The following is a 24,403-nucleotide window of genomic DNA, read 5'->3' as shown; positions in this document are numbered from 1 at the left end:
ACCAGCAGACCAGTAATGCCATGGCCACGTCACAACATATAGATTAATAGAAATGGGTTAAGTTCTAAGAGCTAGCTAGCAAGGAGCCTGCCATAGGCCAAACAATTGGTAATTAATATTAAGCCTCTGAATGATTATTTTATAAGCAGCTGCGGGACTGCGGGGCTGGGTGGGACCGGAGAAAACTTACGGCCACAGCTGAGTAAACACTAGATGCACAGTCCAACTCCACCCGGCTCTGGCAAACAGACTTTGTAGACCCTGTGACCTTCCGGGAGTGCCCCCGGACAAAGCACTTACATGTACATACCCTTTGTAGGAACAACACAATCCCCACTTTCAGGGTGAAAGGAAGCTCTGCATTCCCAGTGTTACTCCTTCTGAACATGACCCTTGCCCTCTTGTAGCTAAACGTTCCCTCAGTGGGCAGCTGTCTGGGGCATTTGTGAGCATTACACGCTCCCTGTCCCTCACAGGCGGGAGGTGCCATGAAAAGATGAAATGGGGTGTGGGGGACTCGAGGCGACAGTCAGTAAAGTACTTGTTGTGCAAGCATGGGGACCTGAGTTCTAGTCCCGGCACCCGGGGGCACAGGGGTGCAAGCCTGCAGCCACAGACCTGGGGATTTCTCCTGTCCAGAGAAAGGAGACTCCCATTGGCTTACTGGTGAGCCTGTCCGGGTGAATCAGTGAGCCCCAGGTTCAAGGAGAGACTCTATCTCAAAAAATAAGGTAGAGAGGCCAGGTGGTGGTGGCACAGGCCTTTAATCAGAGCCAGGCAGATCTCTGAGTTCGAGGCCAGCCTGGTCTACAGAGCGAGATCCAGGTCAGGCACCAAAACTACACAGAGAAACCCTGTCTCGAAAAACCAAAAAATAAAAAGGTAGAAAATGATCAAGGAAGACGCCTTATATTAGCTCTTACCTTTATACACACACACAAAGATAAAATGGCTTTATTAAAAATCCCAAATAAATAAGTAGACTGTAACTGTGGCCATCCCCCCGAGAAGTAGCCAGAAAAAAAATTATAAGGCAGGAAAAGAAATGAAGAAGGCCCGGCTGAGATGGAAGAGATTTTAACCACATCATGTCTCATCTTTCAGCCTTCCCTCCGGAAGCCATGAAGTGAGGTGGAGCGAGGGGGTGTGCCATCTGGCCTGCGGATTCTCTTATTTCGTAAGGGTATTGATGACAGCAACCATGAACTCCTAAGACAGCCCTCTTGCATGGCTCACATGTCAAAAAACGGGACGCATTCTAGGCTGGACAGTTAACACCCATGAAAGAACCCATCCGGGAGAGGCCATCACTGAGATGGCCCCAACCGCCTCCAGAAGCACCAAATGTGAGCGGCTGACTGGCACCCACTTGCACTCAGTCAGTCCTGCGTCCCTCTCAGATGTTAATTTTGTCTCAAGAGTTTGCTACAGCCTTGGCTGCTCCTGGAACCTACCAGGACACTAGGGAAACCCTGTGGACCCACGAGGACCAGAGGCCCAAGTTCAGTCAGGGTTGGAAGTGGGGGAGAGGGTGGCAGGGTTTTGTCACAGCTGAACTGTGTCACAGGCACTTAGGGCTGTCACACACACACACACACACACAGAGAGAGAGAGAGAGAGAGAGAGAGAGAGAGAGAGAGAGAGAGAGAGCGCTCCATCATTTTGACCCTTCAAAGGATCTTCCTGGGGACACAAGTTCCTGACAGAACTCAAGTCCAGGCCCTATGTTCATGCAACATTTGGTGGATCCAGCCGGGGAAGGCCTCTCTTTGCTTGCTCTGGACATGGCAGTGCAGGAGAATAATAAGCTCTCTTCAGACAGTGCTCCACACTTCCTGAGACGCTCTGAAGGTGGTCCTCAGCCCTGGCCTGTGCACCGGTCTCAACATCTCCCTTGGCCCTTCCCACACAGGCTGAATTGGTGGGAGGCATACCTGCAGCGAGAAACAGTGACCCAGAGCCCAGCACTGTGACCAGACTTGCTTACGGTCCTGAGCCGGAGATGCTCATCTGTCAGGGCATGAGCAAGCCTCGAATATTCCTGCTGTCCCTCCCACAGAGAGGCCACAAAGTGTCTCAGGTACGTCATTTATGGGGCCACCTGCAGCCGGCTGGTCAGGGAGGCCAGGTGAATGACTGGTGTTTACATCCCCTGCCATTGCAAAGGGCAGGGCCTGCCAGAGGCAACAAGGCAGCTTGGCACAGAGCTGAGGTCTCCTGCCACAGGGTCCTCCTGAGAGGCCAGCTCAAGCCTGAAGCCCAGCTGAGGAGGAGACAGGTCCCCAGGCAGACACTCACAGGAAAAGGAACAGAGCAGCTTGGGACCTTCCAGCCAGGAGCAGAGAGACAGAAATGAGATGAACAGTCGCGTGAGGATTTCCATTTCAGTGCAAAGAAATGAATGAGGCCAGATCTGGGGGAAGGGCTGCCGAGCTCGGTAAACTGGACTGGAAGAATGTTGGAAATCACCTCCACCATCACATGGCACGCAGCCCGGAGACTGCCGGCTACAGAGGAAGGGCTGAGGCGGAAGGAAGCTAGGCGGGCTCCTGACCCAAGACGGTGCTACTTTTGAGAAAAGGTTATCAGAGCCCAGCCCAGAGGCCAAAGGAGAGCTATCAGCTATCGGGTCACAGCAGCTGGGTGTGTCCCTGTAGGAAGCAAACCTCCATCTCCTTTGAGAACCATCTCCACAGCCTGCCCTGACCCAGGCGATGGGGAGCAAGTGGGGAGTGCTTGCTCCACAAAAGTCCACTGCAGCCACACGGCCCCTGGCTTTGCACTGGTCCGGAGTGGCCATGTCACCAGAGTTCTCTCGAGTCCCAGTGGCCAGGCAGACGGTGCAGCCGCACTTCCTCCTTCTGGATGTGCTGATAACAGGACTGGGGGGAGAGAGACGAGGCTGGGACTTGCCGGCAGACCTGCTCCCAACTACATGCATGGCCTTAGGCCCCCAAGGCTGCCATCACACCCACTTCCCTGTGTACACACTGCTCCACTTAGGACTAGCTGTCAGCCACATTCTGCAGAGGCCTACTCTCTGCACACGGCTTGGAGCTGCAACCTGAAGGGCTGTGAGGCTCATCTGCCCCGTGAACAGCACCAGGGACCCTTTCCATGGAAACATGTAAGGCAGGGATTTGAGCTCTTTCTATCATGGTGTCTGGGGCAGGGAAGGAATTTCCTTGGGCTCACCAGCCCTGGTCCCTCACCTCCAAAGCTGTGAGCAGGAAGTCATGGAGGCCACCTGTGTGGATGGGGTCCATCATGTCACGGATCAGGTGGATCTCAGCTCCCAGATGCTGAATTCTAGAGGAAGTACCGTGACATCAAAGGGGAGAAGGGGGAAGTCAGTCACAGACAGATACCCCACAGCTGGGCCGGGGCGGGGGGCAGCCCTGGCCTAGAGGGCTAGACACCTCGGGAAGGGCCCCAGCTCTGTCCCAGGCACCCACGAGACTGGCTCCTTTCTAGGCCTTGGCTCCCCCTCTGTCCTGGTTTGGCGCAGACAGGGTAGGAACGAGTCTTACTTCCATCGACCCCCCCTTCCCACTCACCGAGCTCGTGACACCACGTAGATAAGCAGAGGCAGAAGGTCATCCATGGGTAGTTTGTATTCCCGGCCCAGCACCCGAGATACCGTGGCCTCAATTTCCCCGTAGGTCTTCTCCAGCACCTCCAGCTTCTCCCAAGGGTCCACTGTGGTGCTGTAAGGAAGGTGCAGCTCCTGGTCAAGGAGGAGGACAGCACTCCTGTGCCCTTACATGCCCACCGCCCCCAAACCAGGGCAGACACTCACATGATCTTCTGCAGACATTCAGTGGCTGACAGGAAACACTTGTCCCGAACCAGAGAATATCTCTGTAAAGGTGAGTGGAGAGGTAAAATAGGGATCCAGCTTAACATGCTCCCATCCTCAGGGTCCCTTGCCGCTCACACCTGCCCCATCACTGACGTAAATACATCCCTGCCCTGACGGCGAAGTGATCCAGGGCAATCCCACAGACCCACTGCGAGCTTCACTGTAGGCAGCTGTAAATTGGGGGAACTGGGTTCCAAGAGGTTGAGAGGACCAAGGTGGACAAAAAAAAAGAGTCATCCTGACAGCCAAGGCCGCTTGGTGATGCAATTCCACAGCTGATGCCAGTGGTCCCCAGACCCAAGGACTTGTTGGAACCCAGGTTTCTGAGCTGACCCCTGCTTTCTGACTCGATAAGCCACGAACCTGGACGTGGCTCAGTGGTGGAATTGTTGCCTAGCATTGTAAAAACCGTGGAGCCCACAGACTCTGCTTCCCTAGGAGGCTCCAGATAGTCCTGAGACAGCCGGCAGCCTCGTGCCCTTCACCATGGCTGTCTTATGAGGTGGGTCTGGGGTAGCTCTATTTACACAGGAAGAAACGGAGGCTCAGAGCTCAGGTGCGCTACCCACAGTCACAGCCAGGCGGGAAGAGCCTGCGGTTGAGGCTGCTCGTGTGGGAGCCACTGGAGACAGGACGGAAGCCAGCCGGGGCTCTCCTCCCTCACCTGCCTCTCTCCCCAGGCGATCCTGACTCAGAAGCTCCAGGACCACAGGCCCCTCCCCCCAGGCAAGCAGAGCTCTTACCTGATTGCTTGTCAGCCTGAGGTCCTTGAAGGGCCACAGGTGCCTGAAATTGGAGGCAGGAGGTGGGAGGCTTTGCAGCTCTGAGCTCAGAAGACACACCCCATTTCTGTGTCCCTCCCAGGAAGGCTAACCAGGCAATGGGGAGGGAATGTGGGGCCATCCTGGTGGTGTTCTCAGGTATATGCACACAGCCTGAGGCCAGGGGAAGTCACAGAGTCCTGGGGAAGTGACCTTCCACTGCCATGACAAAGGGGCCCTGGGCTCTGGCGGAGAGTGGGAGTGGCAGGGATATCAAGCACCTGTGACATGCACGTGTCAGAAGGGCACTACGGAAAAAGGATGTGTCAGGGGCAGGAGGGTGTGGGAGGGCAAGGGAAGTACTAGGCTTTAGTGACTGGACTATGGTAAGCACCTGTCTGACCTGCTCCCAGAACATCCCTCAGTTTACCCTTGAAGACCTCTCCTCCCCAGCACTCAGTCCAAGTGTATGGGCCTAAATGGTGGATCTGGAGGCAGGCCCAGTCAATGCTGAGTAGGACACCAAGCCAGGAGGGGCTGAGCCAGAAGGCAATAACCCCCAAAGTAGCCGGTGCAAAGTCAGAGGGAAGAGCAAAGGTGTTTTCCTTTGTGGGATGGTTGAGCACCTAGATCTGGCCGCACCTGACTGTGTGTCCCAGAGCTCTGTGGTGTATGTATAAATGAGCACGCCTCACTGTTGTGGAATACTACTTTAACTGTGGAAAGGTGTGTTACATTTGTTTATGCTGCATTTGTTTAATGATGTAAAGATGTGGTGCCTCTGTTTCACTTTGCCTGCCTAAGGCACGGGATTGGTCAAGTAAAGAGCTGAACAACCAATAGCTAGGCAGGAAAGGTGGGGCTGGCAGGCAGAGAGAACAAGGAGAAGAAATCTAGGCTCTGAGGGAAAAAGAGAAAGAAGGAGAGAGAGAGGGACATGCCCAGGGCCAGAAGCCAGGCAGCCGCCAGCCAGACTCGAGGAAGATATACAGAAGGAAAGAAAGGTAAAAAGCCCCAAGGCAAAACATACATGAAGAGAAACAGGTTAAGTGATAAGAACTAGCAAGAAACAAGCCTAAGCTAAGGCCAAGCATTCATAACTAATAAGCCTTCGTGTCATGATTTGGGAGCTGGTTGGTGGCCCAAAAGAAAGTCTGGTACCCCTCACAGTTGAGGTTGGGTAGAGCCACCTGCTCCCCCACAGCTCTGGCTGAGCACGCAAGGAGGCGCTTACTTCTGCACATCCAGGAACTCCAGCAGCTTCGTGTCAGGAAACAGGCTGAGGTTGGTGATGCCCTGGCTGTACAATCCGTCCTCTCTCTCATGAAGGAGCAGGTAGAGTGTGAAGAGCTCTGAGTAGAAGCTGGGCAGGATGAGGGGCAACAGCAGCCTGTGCACCTGCAGGTCCCTGAGAGGCCAGAACGGGTGGGGGACACTGTTGGCAGGCCCACCTCTGCATCTGCAGAAATGAAGTCTGTCCTGGGGACGGCTAACTCCTACTCTCTGCGACCTTAGGCTCATCTCCACACTACAGTCTCGTGGTGCACAGGAAGGAGGAGGCCTCGGGCAACTGCTTCCCCCTCTGCCCAACTCAAGCATGAGGCTGGAAGGGCACATTTAGAATGGAGATGTATCTAGTGCGTGGTGGCACCACTCCTGGATGGATCCCAGGACCAAGGCCACAGGCCACTGTGATGTCGAGTCAACGAATGCACCATGCTTGGTGAGTAGCACACACGCCCAGTGCTTTCCCAAGAAGCACTGCCACCCAGAGGGAGGCCCCAGGTACAACGGCCTGGCCAGGTACCTTGTCTCCATGTCCTCCTCCTCCAGGGTCTGGCCCTGGCGCTGTAAGGCAACCTTCAGCAGACCCCTGCAAGCCAACGAGAGGAACATGATATGGCTGCCACTCACAGAAACAGAATTCCACCCTCCCAGCCACCAAAACGGAGAGTAGGTGGTCCCATCTCCCGGAACTGGCTGGGTAGATCTGGATGGGATGCCTGTAGAATCTAGCCTTTCCTGCCACCGTGGGTCCAAGGTTGGAGCTTTGGTGTGAGTGCTGGAGGGTCCTGGCACTCCAGTGGCAGCTGAAGCGCCTATCTGTAATGCTCAGAGGATCTAGGTTCTATCTGGGACAGGACAGATAGATCTGAACACCAGAGTCACACTCAGCCTACAGCAAGGGTAGAGTTCTTATGGGGCAGGGGTATGCTCAGGGACTAGACAGGGATTGGCCCCTGGCCAGGAGCTGTTGGAAGTTCCTGCTGACATCTCTCATACCTCTGGTCACCATTGACACTGACCAACCTCTGGTCCTGAACTGAATAAGACTTGAGTTAGAGGCACTGGATAGAGCCAAGTCTTGGAAAGGGCAATCCTGGGCAATCCAGTCCCGAGGCAGTGCTCTTCACCCTGTGCACAGGCTCACCTGTAAGCAGCCCAAAGCTCCTGGGCATGTTGCTTCACCTCCTCCTGAGCCATTCCCTGTAGGTGTTTGTTGGCTCCGATGCCTGAATATGTGGCCTGGAAGGTCAGCATCAAGGTGCGGAGTAACTTCCCCAGGGGGTGTCGGGAATTGCTCAGAGCCTGGGCCCGAGGGAGACAACAGGGATGCTTAGAGCCAGGATGTGGAGCACCATGAACCCAGACCAGCCTCCCAGACCGGGAACACTGAGGCCCTCTGAGGACCAGGAACACCGTGGGCCCCATCCCCTCCAGTTAGCGCCATGCTGTGAGATACAGGAGACCTTCCCCAGCCTGGACCCTCACCTTCCTGAGGTACTGCTGCAGGGCCTGGGGCTCGCGGTGCTGCAGCAGCTCCTTCAGGATGTCCTCCATGCTGCCCGCACAGTCCTTGGGGTGGCTCCTGGGGCACCATGCACAGTGTCCCTCACCCACCCCTGAGCCCGCACCCATCCCCAGAAGCTCCCCTAACCCCGTCTCTAACCTGCAGGGATACCCAGAGGGCCAGGCTCACCTCTCACAGGACAGGTACTCCTGGGATTCGCGGAGCTCCCTGGAGCTCTGCACATGGAAGCCCAACAGGGCTTCTTGCAGGTCCCCAGGACAGCCTGAACGCACGAAGTCCTGGAAGGGTCTGTAGACTCCCTGCCAGCGGCTCTCCACAGGGAAGGCACCCAGCCCCAGCTGTCTGTGATCAGGGAACAGCAAGAGATGTGGAAGGTGGAGCAGAACCCAGCAAGCCCCTGGTGCAGGCTGGGTTGGTGGGGCCAGGTTGGCCTGTGATCAGGCCCCATGGGTCGGGATGGATGGAGAACGCAGAGTTGACCTCCAAGACAAGTGGAGGAGAAAACAAGGCAGAGCATGTGTTCTGAGATGGAGGAGAGATGGGGTACATGGCTCTGCACAGGGCCTGGAGAGCTGGAGGCCAAATCCAGACGGACCGGTGCCTGGAAGTCCAGGAGTTTGCTCTGTCCTGTCCTCTCCCATAGCCTCCCTGTGGGGGACACTGCCTTGCCAACAGGCTGAGTGAGACCCAACTGTGAGTCTAACAGGCAGCGTCTCACAAAGGGAACCCTATCTGGCTGTCACCTCACAGGCATCCCACATCTGCACCCCGCCAGGCTGGGGCGGACCTCTCCAGGACCACTGTTCCCTCCCAGCTCCTGCTGTCAGAGGGAAGTAGGACGCAGGGACAATAGGTTAATGAGTCCGCTCTACCTCTTCCCTACCTCTGAAATTCTATCTGGGACCCTTTTCCATCATTTTCCCTCAACACACCCAGATTCTCAACAAATATGGCAAGAGTTATTCACCTGAACTGAGTTTTCCAAAGGGACTTCTGCTGTCTTGGGAAAATAACCTGCCTCACAAACTAGTGCTTGTGGGAAGGTGAGTCTACATACCAAGTTTCTTTCCTTCATTTTGGCTGCTGGGAAAGTCAGAGTCAGTAAGGGGTATATAACTATATCTATAACCATGTGTCCATCTCTTTAAGATCTAGTCACAATTTTATTTTCTATTTTTTTTTTCCTTGTGTGTTTGACTTGGAAACTGTCGTGTATCCCTTCTAGGAAAAAGAAAAGCTAAAACCAGGGTCAAAGTGAGACAAATCCTATTTTCTTCCAGTTTTTATATGGCAGTATATCCGCCTAGCCCTAGACTTCAGGAGCGTCCGGCTGGAAGACCTGTGGCTCTGGAGTCTTCTACAGTAAAAGGCCTCCACTGAGCCCTGAGGCCTTGGGTGGGAAGAGACACACACCGCCAAACAGGTTGGGCTCTCACCTCTTGCGTGTGCTGGCGAGGGCGGGCGGGAGGGCAGCTGTGTCCAGCACTCCCTGTGTGTACAGTCCTTTATCTGTCCCACTGCTGAAAGAACCATCCAAGGTGAAGCCATTGGGGAAGGTGACCTTACCCTGGAAGCAGAAAGGGAAGACAGATACGTCTGTGTGCCCAGCCAAGTGTGTCACTGTTGGGCCTCCTTGAGTGGGTCAGATGGAAATGTCTGACCGTGTGTTCTACCTGTCCGTTAAAGGTGCCGGAATATTCTTTAAGTCTCACCCACCTCCGTTGTGAGACTTGATCCAGGGAGCTAGAGGGTCAGTGTCATGCTGTGTGGAGTTGCTCCACCCACAGCACTTCTGATCACTCATGAGGCACCAGACCCACCTATCCTTCTGCATCCAAAACTACCCCCAAGTTTCCAAAGGCCTCAGCATGGACACAACTGCTTTTGCTATGTCAACTTGGGCAGGAAGAAAGAACAGTGACCTCAGGGACAGCTGCCCAAGGTTCAGGTGGTGATGGCTATGTAAGGGCACAGCATGGGCACAGCCCTCCTGTGCCCTCTGGGCATGAAGCAAATCCTCCAGTCCCTGTCACCTTGCTCTGTTAAGTCAGGACTGCATGCAGCACGGCAAGGACATGGAGCCCTTTGGACACCATGGCGGTGGGAGGAGCATCCTCCGGCTGCCCATACTTTATCTTCATCCTCAGTTCTGAGCCCTGGCTTTATGGGGTGGGATGAGAAGTGGATGGCTCTCACCTTCCCTAGGAGTACCAGGTCCCTGGTGAAAGTACCCTCGTGCAGAGAGTCATCCTCCCACAGCAGGATGCCCGGGCCCTTGAGAAGAAGCGAGAGAATAGAGGGAGGGGTGTGAGATTGGGCAGAAAACCAGGGTGGGTGGACACTGACCCACAGGGCCAAGAGCACCCCGGGCCCTGGCACCGCCCACCCCAGATGTGGGAGTCCCTAGTTAGCTCTCAGATGTGGCTCCTCCTCAGGAAGTGCTGGCTTCCTTTCGGCTGCCTTGGCTTCCCTGTCACTGCCCTGGGTCCTCAGGACCAATCAAGTCCCCTTCCTACTGCACCTGCCAGGAAACTCATTGACAAGTTCATGTTCAACTTGTTTCTCACTATTTTGTAGGTCTACTCTTGCCTTGCCTTCTCCTTTTCTTTGAGGTCCAATTTGGTTCTTTCCAGAACAAGGTGGAGTCTAAACAACCCATAAAACCATGCACAGCTGTTGGCCAGACCCCCACCACACATCAAGGCCCTGGCTCGCAGAGAGGCAGAAGGTAAGAGCTGGAGGCCTGGCCTTGGAGGAACTGGGTTTGATCTCAGGCAGGATGTGACCTTGGGCGGGTTCTCTGATGTCTGTCATCAATAAACATGTGCCATTCATATGCTAAGGACATCAATTGCAGGAGTCACAGGAAGACCCCAGGAGGAGGACCGAGAATCAGCTAGGGCCAGGAAGGGGTCTACTGAATGCCACTAGCTGTCCCTTCCTAGCTCATGTACAGTAAGCACCGCTGACCTGAAGATAGGGAAGGGGAGGCCCAGAAGAAGCCTGGATCTTGCCAAAGTCAGAGGAGATGGGTGGCAGAGCTAAGCATCTCGTCATCCACCCAGCTTGACTTTAATTCAGCTAGAGTGCCCAGGGAAAGGGCTGCCACTCACAGCCATCTTGTCCCCTTGGAATGTGCCTTGATAGCAGACGCCTGCCTGGGTGACCAAGACCCCAGGGCCATGACGCTGGTCAGCCTGCCACATGCCGATGTAGCGCTCACCCCTAAAGGAAGAGGGAGTGTGAGAGAAGAGTTAGTTCTCTTGTGCCGTCTGGATGCTCTGCCGACAGGGGCTTTGGGGAGACAGGTAGTGACGGGAGAAGAGGAAGGAAGGACCCCAAGAAGAAGAGAGGGTGGCAGAGAAGCGAATCATCCTTAGGAGACGGTGTGCTGGGTGGAGCCCCCTAGAGGAGCACGAAGCATAGATGGAGGGAAGAACCATGGAGGCAGGTGCCCAGGACAGAGCAAGACAAAAGGCTGAGGGGTCCAGGCGGACCAGGGAGAGCCCGCGGCTTGAACCAGCCGGACTTCTGGCTTCTCTCCGCCAGCTCTCACCTCTCCCTGTCGTCCTCAATGCCATAGCCGCTCCTCTGGCCTCTCTCCCAGTGGCCCGTGTACTTGCAGGGCTGGGAGGCCTGTGGGGTGCTCTCAAGGACACCAAATCCATGCCGAAGGCCAGCCTGAAAATAGCCCTTGTACACCCTGTCAGTGCCGTACCTGGAGAGATTCACCCGCGGTCGGCTCCACCTCAAGGAGCTCAGTCCAGAGGACGTCCGTCCCCTCTCCCCTCCCCTCCCGGCCAAAGGTCACTTACTCACAGATGCCATAGTCACACATGCTGCCTTCCCGCCAGTGACACTTGTAACAGTCAAACTCGTCCTCAGAGGCCTGGGGCACCAGGCAGATGCCAAAGCTGACCGTGTGGTTGGGTGGGGTCAGAAGTGAGTGTCCAGGCCGCTTGCCTGATCAGATGCCCCATCACATCCCTCCACACTACCCAGTTGTCCTTGTCTCCAAGGAGTCCCTCAGAAAGTACAGAAGATCTCAGAGTCCCCTATTCTCTGGCACAAACGCCTCAGGACACCCCTCCCCCACCGTGGGAGGCCAGTCTCGGCCTGAGACCCACATTCCAATTCCAGCCAGGTTTCCCTTCTGTGGTGAGAGGAGCTGGGCCATCTGCCCGCTCCTGTGTGAGGTTTGGGGATTTGGGGCGGCCCAGTGGACGGCAGCTCCTCTGGTTGCCCCGTATACACAGCATTTGCCCCAGTCAGCTTACCCATGCTCTAGGCCCTGGCAGAAATCCCCCACATGGTTCCGCCCATCCGGCCACTTCAGGGTTCCCCTGGAACACAGGTGAGGTCCACTGCATCAGGTCACCAGCCCCACCCCCAGAGAGCTGCACCCCCAGACTCTCAGCGCCCATCCGTCCCTTCCTCTACCCTAGGACCTTCCAACTAGGCTCTCTGCTCACCGAGTCCTCCCTTGAACACTGAGCTCCCTTACAGAAAGCCCTCCCATCTCCTGCACCAGCAACATTGTGGAGCACTGGGGAACTCTGGACACTTCCCCTGGGAAGAGCCCTGGGAACATCTGTAGTCCCCTTTCCCCTTGAATCACAGGAGGTGCCGAACTAAATGTCAAGCCTGAGAAAACTCTGAGTCAGTGCAATTTCTAGCACACTGCTTTCTGATGACCTGCTGGAAGTGCTAGCCCCACAGCAACGGTGACTCACTTGCCATGGGGCTTGGCCCGACACCAATTACCCTCATAGGTAGCCTGGTAGAGCCGGCCCTCATGGCGGAAAGTATAGGCCACACAGCGGCAGTCAGGGGGTACGGGTGACTCCCGGTCTGACCCCAGCAAAGGGAAGTCCTTCTTGCCACACAGGGCCTGGCACACAGCCTGGGTCACTTTCCACTGCCAGACAACCTGGTGGGGACAGAAAGGCAGGGAACATGTCATTGCTGCTGCAGGTAAGCTCTAACGAGGCCTCCTGGGGCACCCAGGTCCTTCCCCACCACTCTGTCCCTAAGTACACTGCCCTTCTAAGATGTGACATCCGGCCTGAGTAGGCCAGGTGGCTACACAAGAGGGTGGGAACAGACATCTACTTAGGTCTCTACTTCAGCCTGAGGTGGGGAATTCCTTTTCCTCTAACACCCTCATACTGAACCCTAGGCATCCCCCGATGCCCTTCTAGCCCTGTAGGACTGGCACTCTGCCCTCCCCTGACTTCTGACTTGATCCCCACCATTCACGCTCCCACCTCATTCACCTGGCCCTGGGGGTCTCTGGCCTGAAAGGAGAAGTCTTCTTCGGGTGTGAGGATGCGCAGCACACACCTAGGCAGATAGAGGTGACCGGTGAGGCCCAGTTCCGTCTAGGGTTGGAAGTGGGGATCATGTGGGAGCCTGGAGGTGTGAGCAGATATCATGGGGCACAGGGAGGGAAGTCCAGGGACACCTGCAGAGGAAGGCACTCACTTGTCTTGGCCAGGATCTACCCACACCAGCTTCAGGTCAAAAGTGTGGATATTGTGGCCCTGGAAGAAGATGAGTATGGGTGTGGTCCAGAGCCGTGTCTACAGAGACACCTGCCCTGGGGCCCCCAGATGCCCAGCAAGAGCATCAGCACCGGGTTCCTCCATCAGCTCGGTCCCCTTCAGCTGCAGCTGCTCTTTCCTTTCTCACCCTAGGCCTGGCGAGGCACCTGGACAGGCCTCCCTTACCCCAGGGGGTTGCCAGGGTTTTCTAGAAACATAGTCAGCCCCTGGCAGCCCCTGGTGCAAATGTCTAAGGCTCCTCTTGCCTGGGGACCGAGGCTCATGATAGAGCCTGACACGTCCAGGTTCATACACCTGTCTTCACACTCTCCATGCTGAAGCTGTCAGTTCCGCCATCACGCCCTCCTGAGCTTGCCCCAAGCACCCCTCACGTCACCTTTTCCCGTGTTCCTCTTCCTACCGAAGAAGTGACCCTGCTCAGAGCCTGATGGAATGTCCCCTCTCTGGAGTGTTGCCAACTCCCATTTGCCCAAGCAGGCCCTCACTAGACCAGGAAGTGGGAAGGGCACAGGCCAATCAGAGAATGGAGAAGTTTATGAGACAGCCGAGAGACAAGAGAATCCCACAGAAACAGCAGCATGAGCAAAGGCCCTCCATCACTTCCTTCCTCCATCACTTCCTTCCTCCTCCATCACTTACTTCCTTCCTCCATCACTTCCTTTCTCCTCCATCACTTCCTCATCGCTTCCTTCCTCCTCCATCACCTCCTTCCTCCTCCATCACTTCCTTCCTCCTTCATCACTTCCTCCTCCATCACTTCCTTCCTCCTTCATCACTTCCTCCTCCATCACTTCCTTCTTCCTCCATCACCTCCTTCCTCCTCCATCACTTCCTTCCTCCTTCATCACTTCCTCCTCCATCACTTCCTTCTTCCTCCATCACTTCCTTCCTCCTTTATCACTTCCTTCCTCCTCCATCACTTCCTTCCTCCTTCATCACTTCCTCCTCCATCACTCCCTTCCTCCTCCATCACTTCCTTCCTCCTCCATCACTTCCTCCTCCATCACTTCCTTCCTCCTCCACCACTTCCTCCTCCATCACTTCCTTCCTCCTCCATCACTTCCTCCTCCATCACTCCCTTCCTCCTCCATCACTTCCTCCTCCATCACTTCCTTCCTCCTCCATCACTTCCTTCCTCCTCCATCACTTCCTCCTCCATCACTTCCTTCCTCCTCCATCACTTCCTTCCTCCTCCATCACTTCCTTCCTCCTCCATCACTTCCTTCCTCCTCCATCACTTCCTCCTCCATCACTTCCTTCCTCCTCCATCACTTCCTTCCTCCTCCATCACTTCCTTCCTCCTCCATCACTTCCTTCCTCCTCCATCACTTCCTTCCTCCTCCATCACTTCCTTCCTCCTCCATCACTTCCTTCCTCCTCCATCACTTCCTTCCTCCCTCCCTCCCTCCCTCCCTCCCTCCCTCCCTCCAGTTGTTTTTGTCAGGCACTTTGAGCAGCAACAAGGAAAGGAATTCACACAAGCAAGGAAGGGCTGGAAACATTTCCTAGTAAACAAACTGTGACGTCAGAGGAAGAGGGTACAGACACAATCAGAACAAACCCCAAACCAGGCCACCATGCTGAGGCAGGGGAGACAGTGCGGTGAGCACAAGTGAGTTTGGTCAAGGTCACCAGCTGTGGGACAACCGCTGAAGCCCAGTCAGTCTTCCTCTTGACCCGCAGTCCCTGGCCTTTCAGTCCCCATCCCCATGCCATCCTCCCCCGAAGCCTGTGGCCTGTTCAGTTTCTAACCTGACCCCAGAACCCTACCTCACGTTATCCCCTCCTAACCTGTAGCAGGACAAGGGCATCATCAAAGAGCAGCACACGCTCCGCTCGCAGCGGGGTGACCACCACAGGGACGTCCTGGCTATCCTGTAGGAGTCGGTGAGCAGGGGTACAGAGCACGTCCTGCTGGGACAGAGAGAGGCACGAAGTTCAGGTGCCTATACTGGAGGCTGCTGGCCAGCCCTGCACGTCCCTCCTGCACCCCAGACACCTCCCAGAGACCATCCCAGCAGGCCTGGAGCAGCCCCCAGGACGGACGGACGGACGGGGACACACACACACACACATACACACACACACACACACACACACACACACTGATGCTCCAAGATGGTGTGGGGGGGTCATCCCTGGGCTAGCCCAGAAGGGCAGCACAGCTTCTCTCTCTGGGGCACCCTGTCACAGTCAGAGAGTTCCTGGTGCCCTCACCCAGTATGTTACACCCTCTGTCTCCCATGGTTACTCGGGCCCTCTCTACTCCTGGTCCAAGCCTGTCATGTCTTCTGGGGACCCGAGGACTCTCTTTTCTGCAGGGGCATTATATGTTGTGCTAGATAGTGACAGGCATATGTAACTGGTGGCAGTTCTGCTGACCCAGCAGGGTGGCCAAGGGTGACAGACAGCCACCAGGTTATCAGTCCTCCTTCCAGATGGGGAAACTGAGGCAGAGAGCTGCTTAAGCCACCCAGCATAGCCCCATATCCAATGTGGAGCCCCAGACTCACCCTCACCCGGCTGCTGAGGCTGTGCCACAGGGCCTGTGTGGCCACAGCTTGGTCCAAGGCCTGCCTCATGAAGGACTGCAGGTTCCCAAACAGGGTGACTGCCTGCATCACCAGCTCCTGGGCTGGGTGGTGCTGTGGAAGGACAGGGCAGGTGGGGAGGCTCTGAGGGTCTTGGATCCAGCCCCCACCCCTGTGATGGCCATGAGGGCCCCTCCACCGGTCAGACCTAAATTTAATTTAATTTAAGCCACAGCTCACTGTTTTTCTCCCTGGTTACTCTTCTGGGGACAGGGACGGTGCATTAAGATGCTTCCAGATGGATTAGGACATTTCAGTGGCATCAATAGCATGGCCCTGGGTCATAAGTCCTCACACCCCGTAGAGAATTCCGTGTCGGCTCCTGGAGTGTCAACTGCCCCCATCAAGGCAGAGCCGTGTGGCCAAGATTCCACAGGGCAGATTCATGCGCCCAAACCCCTCCCCAGGGCAAGGCTATGCTCTCTTGGGGCCCCTCCCCACTGCTTAACTTGGTCCCCCGAGCCTCGCTTCTCATCGCCTCCAGCTCCTCCTCCACACGTCCATCCTTGGACTGCTCTCCGTACCAACCTTGTCAAGGGTGTCCCTGAGGCTCAGCAGGAGGACCACGTATTTCTGCACGTGCTGGGTGAGTGGCTGGCTGAGGGCCTGGCACAGCATGGTGCCCACTGAGCCCTGAGAGCTCACCCAGGACAGCAGCTGCGGCAGCTTCTTCCTCTGGCTCCTCCAGTACTCACTGCATTTAGGAAGGGCCACATACTACCTTCACCCCTTCCAAGCCCACACCCACCTGCACCACCTCATTCTAACTGCTCTCCCAGCTCCCAGACCCAGGACCCCAGTCCTGTACCCCATTAGTCCGGCAAAACATTGAGCTCTCTTTCTGGAGGTGTTGCAACCTCACCTCAGAGGTGATAGGGAGACTAACTGCAGATACTCAAGTGGTGAGTGGACAAGACACCTGCTCCTCTGGGGTGGGCTTCCCCAAGTCCCCCTCAGCTAGACACCCACACCCACATAGAGAGCTACCATGGCAGCCCCAGGCTCACCTCCTCTTCTTTGAGACACTCTGAAAGGCCTGCACCACCACACAGTCAGTATAGGACTTGATGTACCTATGGGCAACCCAGGATCGTCTTGAAAGCCCAGCTCCCAACACACTCAGCCCCTGCCCTTTTGGGATCCCAGATCCCACCCACTGAGCAGCTGGAACCCTATGGCCCAGGCAATTCCCTGACACCCTCAACCTTGGCAGCCCTGACTCAACAGTGGCATCTTATAGGCCTAATCTAGGTCTGCGCCTCTGAACCTGCTGCCAAGCCAACAAACTAGCCCACAGGAACGCCACTCCAGCTGACCCTTAGAACCAAGTAACAGAGGTGGCACTCTGGCACTGTGGCCAAGCAACAGACTGCCCCAGGGGGGTCTTACTCCACGTGGGCCTGCAGGACATAGTCAGCGTTGTTCAGTAACAGCAAGGCTTCCAGACCCATGGAGGGCGGGTCGTATAGCCTCTGCCGAAGTGAATGTAGGCTCTGGTCCGTCACCTCCCACAACCGCTGGGTACTTTCATGTAGCTGCTGCAGAAGCCGAAGGCACTCTCTGCCACAGGAGTCTGAGGGTTCCGGGTCTGTGGAAACAACAACCACCTTGAGCTGGCATTGAGAAAAGGTCCTGTAGCCCTGGGGTGCTCAGGACCATACTAGTACCCCCTAGAATCTAGGGCCTAGAGGGGCATGCTGAGGTAAAGGGCTGAACAGGGTTGTGCATATGCCTCCTACTCATCAGGACAAACCTAATCATCTTGGGGGAGCCAAGTCGCCTAGCTCCCCTGAGTCTCTAGACCCAGATGCAGAATGTGGATCTTCAGGGTCAGTCCCCAGCCACCGTATAGATGTACAGTGAGAGGAAGGCACCTGCCCAAGGTCACGTTACAAGGGCGAACCCCAGGTGAAAGCCCTGTGTGTTCTGCCTTCTAGTCAGGCCTTTCCAAAGCACCACAGGAGCCCTGAGTGGGAAGAAGAAGTGAGGCGAGCGGTCTGTCTACGCCTGTGGTCCTCCCAGGCCTTTTGAGAAGGGAGCCACCAGTTTCTTGTGGCCAAGACCTCGGCTCCATCAAAGGATGGCAGTATCAGGTGGCATCACTCCCCCTCGAGGTTGAGAAAGCTGCCTTAGAATGCCTAACGAGGCAGAAATCTATTCCCCGGGGGCCACTCCTGTGCCCCCTCCCTTCCCCACTAAGGGCCTGACTCACCAGCCAAGAGCAGGGGCTGGAGAATGAGACTGTTGATGCGGGCAAGGGTGGTTGAGAAGACCTCCTCCAGCCGAAGCAATTCTGCTTCCTCAGAGCTACACATAGCCAGGGTGTGAGACGCAGGGCCTATGGGATAGGAAGGACACAGGTCACAGCCAGAGAAATGACAGGGTCACAAATATCCTCCCAGTTCCCAGAAGCAAGTTTTCATAACCATCCACATCAGACTCTCACTGAGCCCAGCTTCTCTCAAAAAGAGATCTATTCTGGCCACTGACCTCTGCCCTGCTACCTGATGGGGCCCTGGAATAGGGAAGCTAAAAACTACCAAAGGAAGCATCCCTTTCCACCCAGGAGTAGTCTTCAAACTCAATTTTTTTTTCTTTTTCTTTTTTTTTCCTTTTTTTCGAGACAGGGTTTCTCTGTGTAGCTTTGCGCCTTTCCTGGAACTCACTTGGTAGCCCAGGCTGGCCTCGAACTCACAGAGATCCGCCTGGCTCTGCCTCCCGAGTGCTGGGATTAAAGGCGTGCGCCACCACCGCCCGGCCAAACTCAATTTTGGCTTGCTCAAACACTGCCACAGATCCATGTGTGTTGTTGTGTGGGTGTGGGTTCACGCAGGTCCAGCTGCAAGGGGAATCAGCCTGAGGGACTGAGACACCTTCCCTTAGCCAAGGGCAATTTTATTGTTCTCCAAATTTACACTTTTAGCAAGTTGATTTCCATGTCCCCAAAACATCCTGAAGAAGCTTCCAAAGGAACAATGTCCAAATACAAATTCTCAATTAAGGAATATCACAGTGTGCCTGAATTTTTCCCATTCAAGTTTTGCATACGCTTTGTACCCTTGGGAAACTCTCAGACACGATTCACACTCACAAAGAGGGCAACAAGAGAAACAAAAGATGGATTAAGGCTAGGTGCTACCCAGACCAGGGGCAGCTCAGTGGGAATTCTCCCATCACACACGGCCAGGGAGATGACTACCTAGTCATTCTTTGCCCTGGCCAGGCTCAGGCTCCTGGTCACTAGATAGAGCTGAGTAAGCCAGGAAAGACTTATACAAGAGTCACAAAGGAGAACAAGGATGAGCCACAGAGCATGTTGGGGAACGTCTGTAGATCCAGCACTGGGGAGACTGAGGCAGCAGGATTTTGCTGTGAATTTGAGGGTAGCCTGAGCTAAGACAGATCTTGTCAGAAAGAAGGAAAGAGAAGGAACACGGGAAGGAAGGAAGGAAGGAAGGAAGGAAGGAAGCAAGGAAGGAAGGAAGGAAGGAAGCAAGGAAGGAAGGAAGGAAGCAAGGAAGGAAGGAAGGAGAGAAAGAGGAGGAGCGGGGGAGAAGCCAGCATAGTAGTGGGGAGAAATAAAAGCAAAGGCTCGCTGGAGTGCTGGCCCAGCCTGTGAGGATAGCCCACTTTTTTGTTTGGTTTTTTTAGACAGGGTTTCTCTGCGCAGTTTTGGTGCCTGTCTTGGATCTCTCTCTGTAGCCCAGGCTGGCCTCGAACTCACAGAGATCCGCCTGGCTCTGCCTCCCAAGTGCTGGGATTAAAGGTGGGCGCCACCTCCGCCCGGCAGGATGGCCCACTCTCGTTGACCAGCAGACAAGCTTGAATTGGCCTCAGTCAACCCTGAAGATCATGGAGGCTTCCGAACAAGGTAATAGCAGATCAGACATCAGACTCCGCAAGACAGACCTGACGACAGGTGACAGATGGGGCCAGGCAATGAGAAAGCTCAGCACAGGCAAGAGCCCAGACTCTACACATGTCTCCCTCCCCCAACCAGACTGAGCCTGCTGGATGGGTCCCACGCAGGAACAGCGTCACTGGGGCAGGCAGGTCAGCTGGAGACTTGAAATGTTCTGCCCTAAGTGAGGGATCTTTTTTTTTTTTTTTTTTTTTTTTTTTTTGAGATAGGGTCTCTCTGTGTAGTTTTGGTGCCTGTTCTGGATCTCGCTCTGTAGCCCAGGCTGGCCTCAAACTCACAGAGATCCGCCTGCCTCTGCCTCCCGAGTGCTGGGATTAAAGGCGTGAGCCACCGCCACCTGGCTTAGGGATCTTCTAAGCAAGCAGCAGTGCAGCATCCTGCCATGAGGCAGGGGTAGTGAGGAAAGATGCTTAAACCCCCTCCACAGCTGGGCTGTCTGTGGCTCTGCTCAGGCAAGGCCTCTCCCAGCAGTTCTTGGCTTATCTCACTTAGCAAGGATAAACATCTGTCCAAATGGCCTGACCTGACAGACGCTTCAGGGTATAGGTAAAGTGTCTTCACTCTGCCTAGTCCTTACACTCTGAAGCCTTGATTTAGCAGACCTGGGTAGGGCAGATGTCATCAGGACAGCCAAGGATGGGCAGGTGACATCAGGCAGACCCCAGCAAATGGGAAGGGGGATCAGTCTTCCTGAATCCACGCAAAGATGCTACAGGGGCACCACAGGTCTCTGGCAGAACCCAGGACTCCAAGAGAATTGGCTCCAGGACACAGGAGGGCGGGAACCTCTGGCCCAGATCCTGGGCCAAGGCATTCCTGCCCCACCTTTCCTGCTGCTGCTCTGCTGCGTGGGGAGGGTGAGGCTGTGGGAAGGAGAGTCAGGAAAAGGAAACCGCTGGACACCCAGCGGCAGCCATCTTTGTTGGTCATTAAATCAGTCTCCCCCACACAAGTGGAGGGTGGGTAGGACAGATTCAGGAGCCTCTGATTCAGTCCCCACTGACCAGGAGAGCCCAGCTGAGGGATTACAGTGTGTCACCTGGCCTGGACCTCCCTGGCCCTCAACCATGCTTCCAGAAATTGACAGAAGGGAAAGTCTATGACTGCATTCTTGAACTACCCTGGTACCCAGCCCACACCTCACCTGCTCTCCTCAAGTGAGACATCTCAGCCTGTTACGTCACAGCTTATCCCCATCCCTGATCCTCTCTGAAATGGAGCTCATTTCAGATTTCACTAGATCGGAACACTTCAAACTACCGTGGCTGCCCCTCAAAGGAACAGACTGTCCAACCTGGTCCTTAAGCTCCACATCCCCAAACATCCCAAAGCACAAACTGGACCTGGGTGGATTCTACAGACCCAGGTTAATAGACTCTAACTCTGCAGTGCTTTTCAGGTCTGTGGCCCCAGGATTTCCACCCCCAGGAAATCTCATCACCCAGAGGAGAGGGTAGAAATTAGGCAAAGATGGTAAAGTGGGCCTGGAAAGACTGCGCTTGGGAGTGGGAGTCCGATGTGGAAGTCTCCAGGCTAGGAGCTCTGGGTTCATCCCGGAAGTGGTGAGGTGGGGAGAAGCATGGGGCAAGGTCAGTGTCTGAGAGGGAGTGAGCAGGGCAGTGGCAGTGTGGAATAACAGAGGAGGCCAGCCAGGGCACTCCCCACCCCCAACCTGGGCCCACCTCCCATCCCATCCATGGTCAAGGACATGGCCTCCTTATAGTCGTCTCCCTCTTGCCAACTCTGGGGCCCTTAGTGGCAGGCTGTGCGAAGGGGGAAACTGAGGCACAGAAAGTCCAGGAGAGCTGAGAGACATCATCTGTAGATCAAGTGCTGAGGCTCAAACTCCCAGCCCCATCAAGCTCACTAGAACCAAGTGGCTCAGAGGGGTGACGTACTGGGCCCACAGTGCATTCCTGGAGGGCCCAGCCTCCTGTCTCTCCCCAGGTACACTTGACGCTCACAAACAGACAGGGTGAAGCCCGAACAAGTAAGCTGGTGAGTGCACAGGTGAGTCAGCTGTTGTCCTTGTGGCCATCTCAACAGTAGTCGGGCCTGCTCCCTTTCCTCTGCATTCCTGGCCTCTGTCCACACCAGACTTCTCCCGAGCAGGGTCACTGGGGCCTTCCCCCGCCCTCACCCAGCCCCGGCCCCTCAGGCCCCTCAGCCGCACCCTAGCATGGCACTCACTCTGGTATTTCCTGGTCTGGACTGGCATGGACCTTATTTCTGCCGTGGAGGCCTTTTCCTAAACCGTGCTAGAGACCCATTAATCAACCTACATGCCCAGTGGGGCTGTGGAAAGAGTGTCTGCCCCAGGGAAGTGCACCGAACTGTCACACCTGTCCTCCAGGCTCCAGCTCCAGCCTCTGCCTCTCCCCGGGTCCAACATTCTGACCCTAGACGCCTCGCAGTCTCTGTAGTAGTTTGTCTCAGCCTCCCTTTCCTCTGCCTGTCCTGGCGCAGTCTTGGGAGTTGCCCTAACTCCTCTGCTCCAACCTTTGGGCATTTGTCTACGCTCCTCCCAGACAGGCAACACCACCTTCTCGGCTTCTCTGTCGGCCCTTCCGCCTTGACCAGGCAGCGTCACCTCCTCCTGGCAGCCTCTCCCTCTGGGTGATACACTGGCACCCGGGTCCTGGCCAGGCCGTACTGCGCTGAGCTAGCCCTCCTCACTGCTGCAGGGGGTTGGACCCCGCGCTGCGTTTAAACCGGAGCCAGTGATCAAGGGACAGGGAGGAGGAAGCTAAGAACTCCACGGAGACCGAAGATGGAGGGGGATCGTGACCATGGCAGCGGGAGGAGGAGAGAGCCCCCACCGGCCGCCGAGCTCGTGGGGCAGCGGACCCCGCCCACCGAAGCGCGCCCTTACCTGCGCCCCGCGCCGCGGTGCCCCGACTGGCCGCGCAGCTCCGCGCCCCGCCGCCCTCCCTCTGCGCGCCCCGCCCCGGGGTGTTGCCCGCGCGGGGGCGCCTCCGAGGAGGCGGAGCGCGGCCTGGGATTGTTCCCACGCCAACAGCTCTCTTCAGGCGCCTCTCCCGTCGCCGCCGGACTGCAAAGGCTCCCCTCCGGCGGGCGTGCACTCCTGGTTCGCACTCTGGCTATCAGTCGCCTTTTGCCTTCCCCTCCCGGATCCGAGGACGGCGGGCGGTGCCTGAGGCCACCCGATTTGCTTGGCTCACCGACTCTAGCCAGGCTGCAGCTTTGGGACCTGACCGACCCCTTTTGGGTCACCGAGCCCCAACCCTCACCCCCACACCCCCGCGAAGGAGTTTTTGGTGTATTCGGGAAACTTGTTGCTTAGAGCAGTCGGCCATGGTGCCCCGCAGCCCCTAAGCTGGGCGTCCTTCGGTAGCAGCTTCTGCTGCGTGTGACCTTGAAGGAAGCCCCCTGCATCCATTCCGGGTACAGCCTGAAGCTGGCCAGTTTCCTGTGCCAAAGCCTTCGACCTTGGAAAAGGCGGCGCAGTTCCAGACCAAACTCTTGGAAGGAGAAGGGATCATGGTTCAAACCCGTAACAAAGAGGGCTGCTGTTTGGCCGCCGGGCTCCCTTTTTGGCGGGCAAGTTACTCACCCCTGCACCTGCAGTGGCATCTGGCCTCTAGGAGCTGACTGGCCTGGCTGAGTTGGTTCTAACCCTTCCAAGCCTGAGCACAGAGGGAAAAAGCCTGGGCAAGAGAGTAAGAAAAGTAAAAGAAAAAAGAAAGAAAAGAAAGAAAGCAAAGGTCCACCTGCCCCTACCCGAGTCTTGGACAGCCTCCGTCCAGTCCATCTCGCCAGGGAGAAGAGAGACATCCAACTTTAGCAGCCCTGACTCCCTTAGGTTGCTTTTTGGTGAGAGCTTCAGTTCTGCCAAGCTGCCGTACAGCGCCAGACTCAGAGTTTGTTGCCCTGGCCCCTACCACAGGTGACACTATCACCCACCTTCCCCCCACCCCACGCTGCTCCACAAGAACCCTCCCCCAGCCTCTTCTCTCACCACCTGGCCAAGACCCCCTTTCCAGCCTTTGCTTTCCTCTTTTTTTTCTTTTAAATACTCTTAAAAAGGTAAATACATTACTCTTTGTGTGTGTGCGATGTGTATGTATGTATGCAGATGCACATGTGTGCATGTGTGGCTATATTTCCTCCGATGGTGTCCTTTTTATTTTTGAGACAGTCTCTCTCGTTGGCCTTGACCTACCACGTAGGCTCGATGGACTGGCCTGCCTGTCTCTGCTTCTGCTTCCTCAGTGATGGGATTACAGGGGTCCACCACCACACCTGGCTTTTTCACATGGGTTTTGGGGATCAAATTCAGTTTCTCATGCCTGCAAGCAAGGACTTGCCTAACTGAGCTATCAGCTCAGCCTGGCTTTGCTCTCTTTCTTTCTTTTTTTTTTTTTTTTAAAGATTTATGTATATGAGTGCTCTATTGACTTTATGTCAGAAGAGGGCATCAGATCCCACTGTAGATGATTATGAGCCACCATGTGGTTGCTGGGAATTGAACTCAGGTCCTCTGGAAGAGCAGCCAATGCTCTTAACCGCTGAGCCATTTCTCCAGCCACCCTCCAGTCACCCCCTGCTTTGCTTTCTATACCCTCTCCTGTGCCCCTGAGGGAGCCTCGTTCCCCCAGAGTCCTCCTTCTCTACCTCTGCCGTCTGCCTGCCTCTTTAGCAGGCGGGGCAGGTCATGAGCTGGAAAGAACTGGTTTTGTGCCAAGTGCCCCTGAGCCAGCCCTTTCCTTCTTTGGGCATTGGTTTCCTCGTCTGCACAAGTGTCTGAAGAGAGGCAGGGCCTGGCAGGAAAAAAGGAAGGACTGTCCCGGGTTCCTTCACCAGATGGGACTTCCTGGTCAGGGGCATTTGGAAGGCTCCTGAGCTCTGGGCTTCCCTGCCCACTGAGCCA

At 55.7% G+C, this 24,403-nt stretch overlaps 1 protein-coding gene across 1 annotated transcript; it reads right to left on the bottom strand.

Annotated features, from left to right (window-relative positions):
- Nucleotides 1-938: 938 nt before the first annotated feature.
- On the bottom strand, nt 939-23,175 carry Als2cl (ALS2 C-terminal like). Its single transcript, XM_052722192.1, has 26 exons — nt 22,385-23,175; nt 17,803-17,928; nt 16,980-17,178; nt 16,598-16,663; nt 16,119-16,284; nt 15,513-15,644; nt 14,791-14,910; nt 12,920-12,978; nt 12,712-12,778; nt 12,169-12,365; nt 11,713-11,778; nt 11,251-11,349; nt 10,992-11,153; nt 10,549-10,660; nt 9,632-9,709; nt 8,872-9,002; nt 7,604-7,777; nt 7,396-7,492; nt 7,055-7,212; nt 6,431-6,496; nt 5,858-6,031; nt 4,606-4,648; nt 3,800-3,861; nt 3,558-3,707; nt 3,213-3,309; nt 939-2,882 (listed from the first exon to the last, which is right to left on the bottom strand). Exons 2-26 carry the CDS (start codon nt 17,903-17,905, stop codon nt 2,802-2,804), a joined length of 2,859 nt encoding a protein of 952 aa, XP_052578152.1. The 5' UTR covers nt 17,906-17,928; nt 22,385-23,175; the 3' UTR covers nt 939-2,801.
- Between the last annotated feature and the right edge of the window lie 1,228 nt (nt 23,176-24,403).

The sequence above is a fragment of the Peromyscus californicus genome, unplaced genomic scaffold, assembly GCF_007827085.1.
Source record: "Peromyscus californicus insignis strain IS unplaced genomic scaffold, ASM782708v3 Scaffold_11__1_contigs__length_118956290, whole genome shotgun sequence".
Taxonomy (NCBI): domain Eukaryota; kingdom Metazoa; phylum Chordata; class Mammalia; order Rodentia; family Cricetidae; genus Peromyscus; species Peromyscus californicus.
Note: the sequence above shows the minus strand (reverse complement) of the source record. Positions and strands in the feature narration are given on the sequence as shown.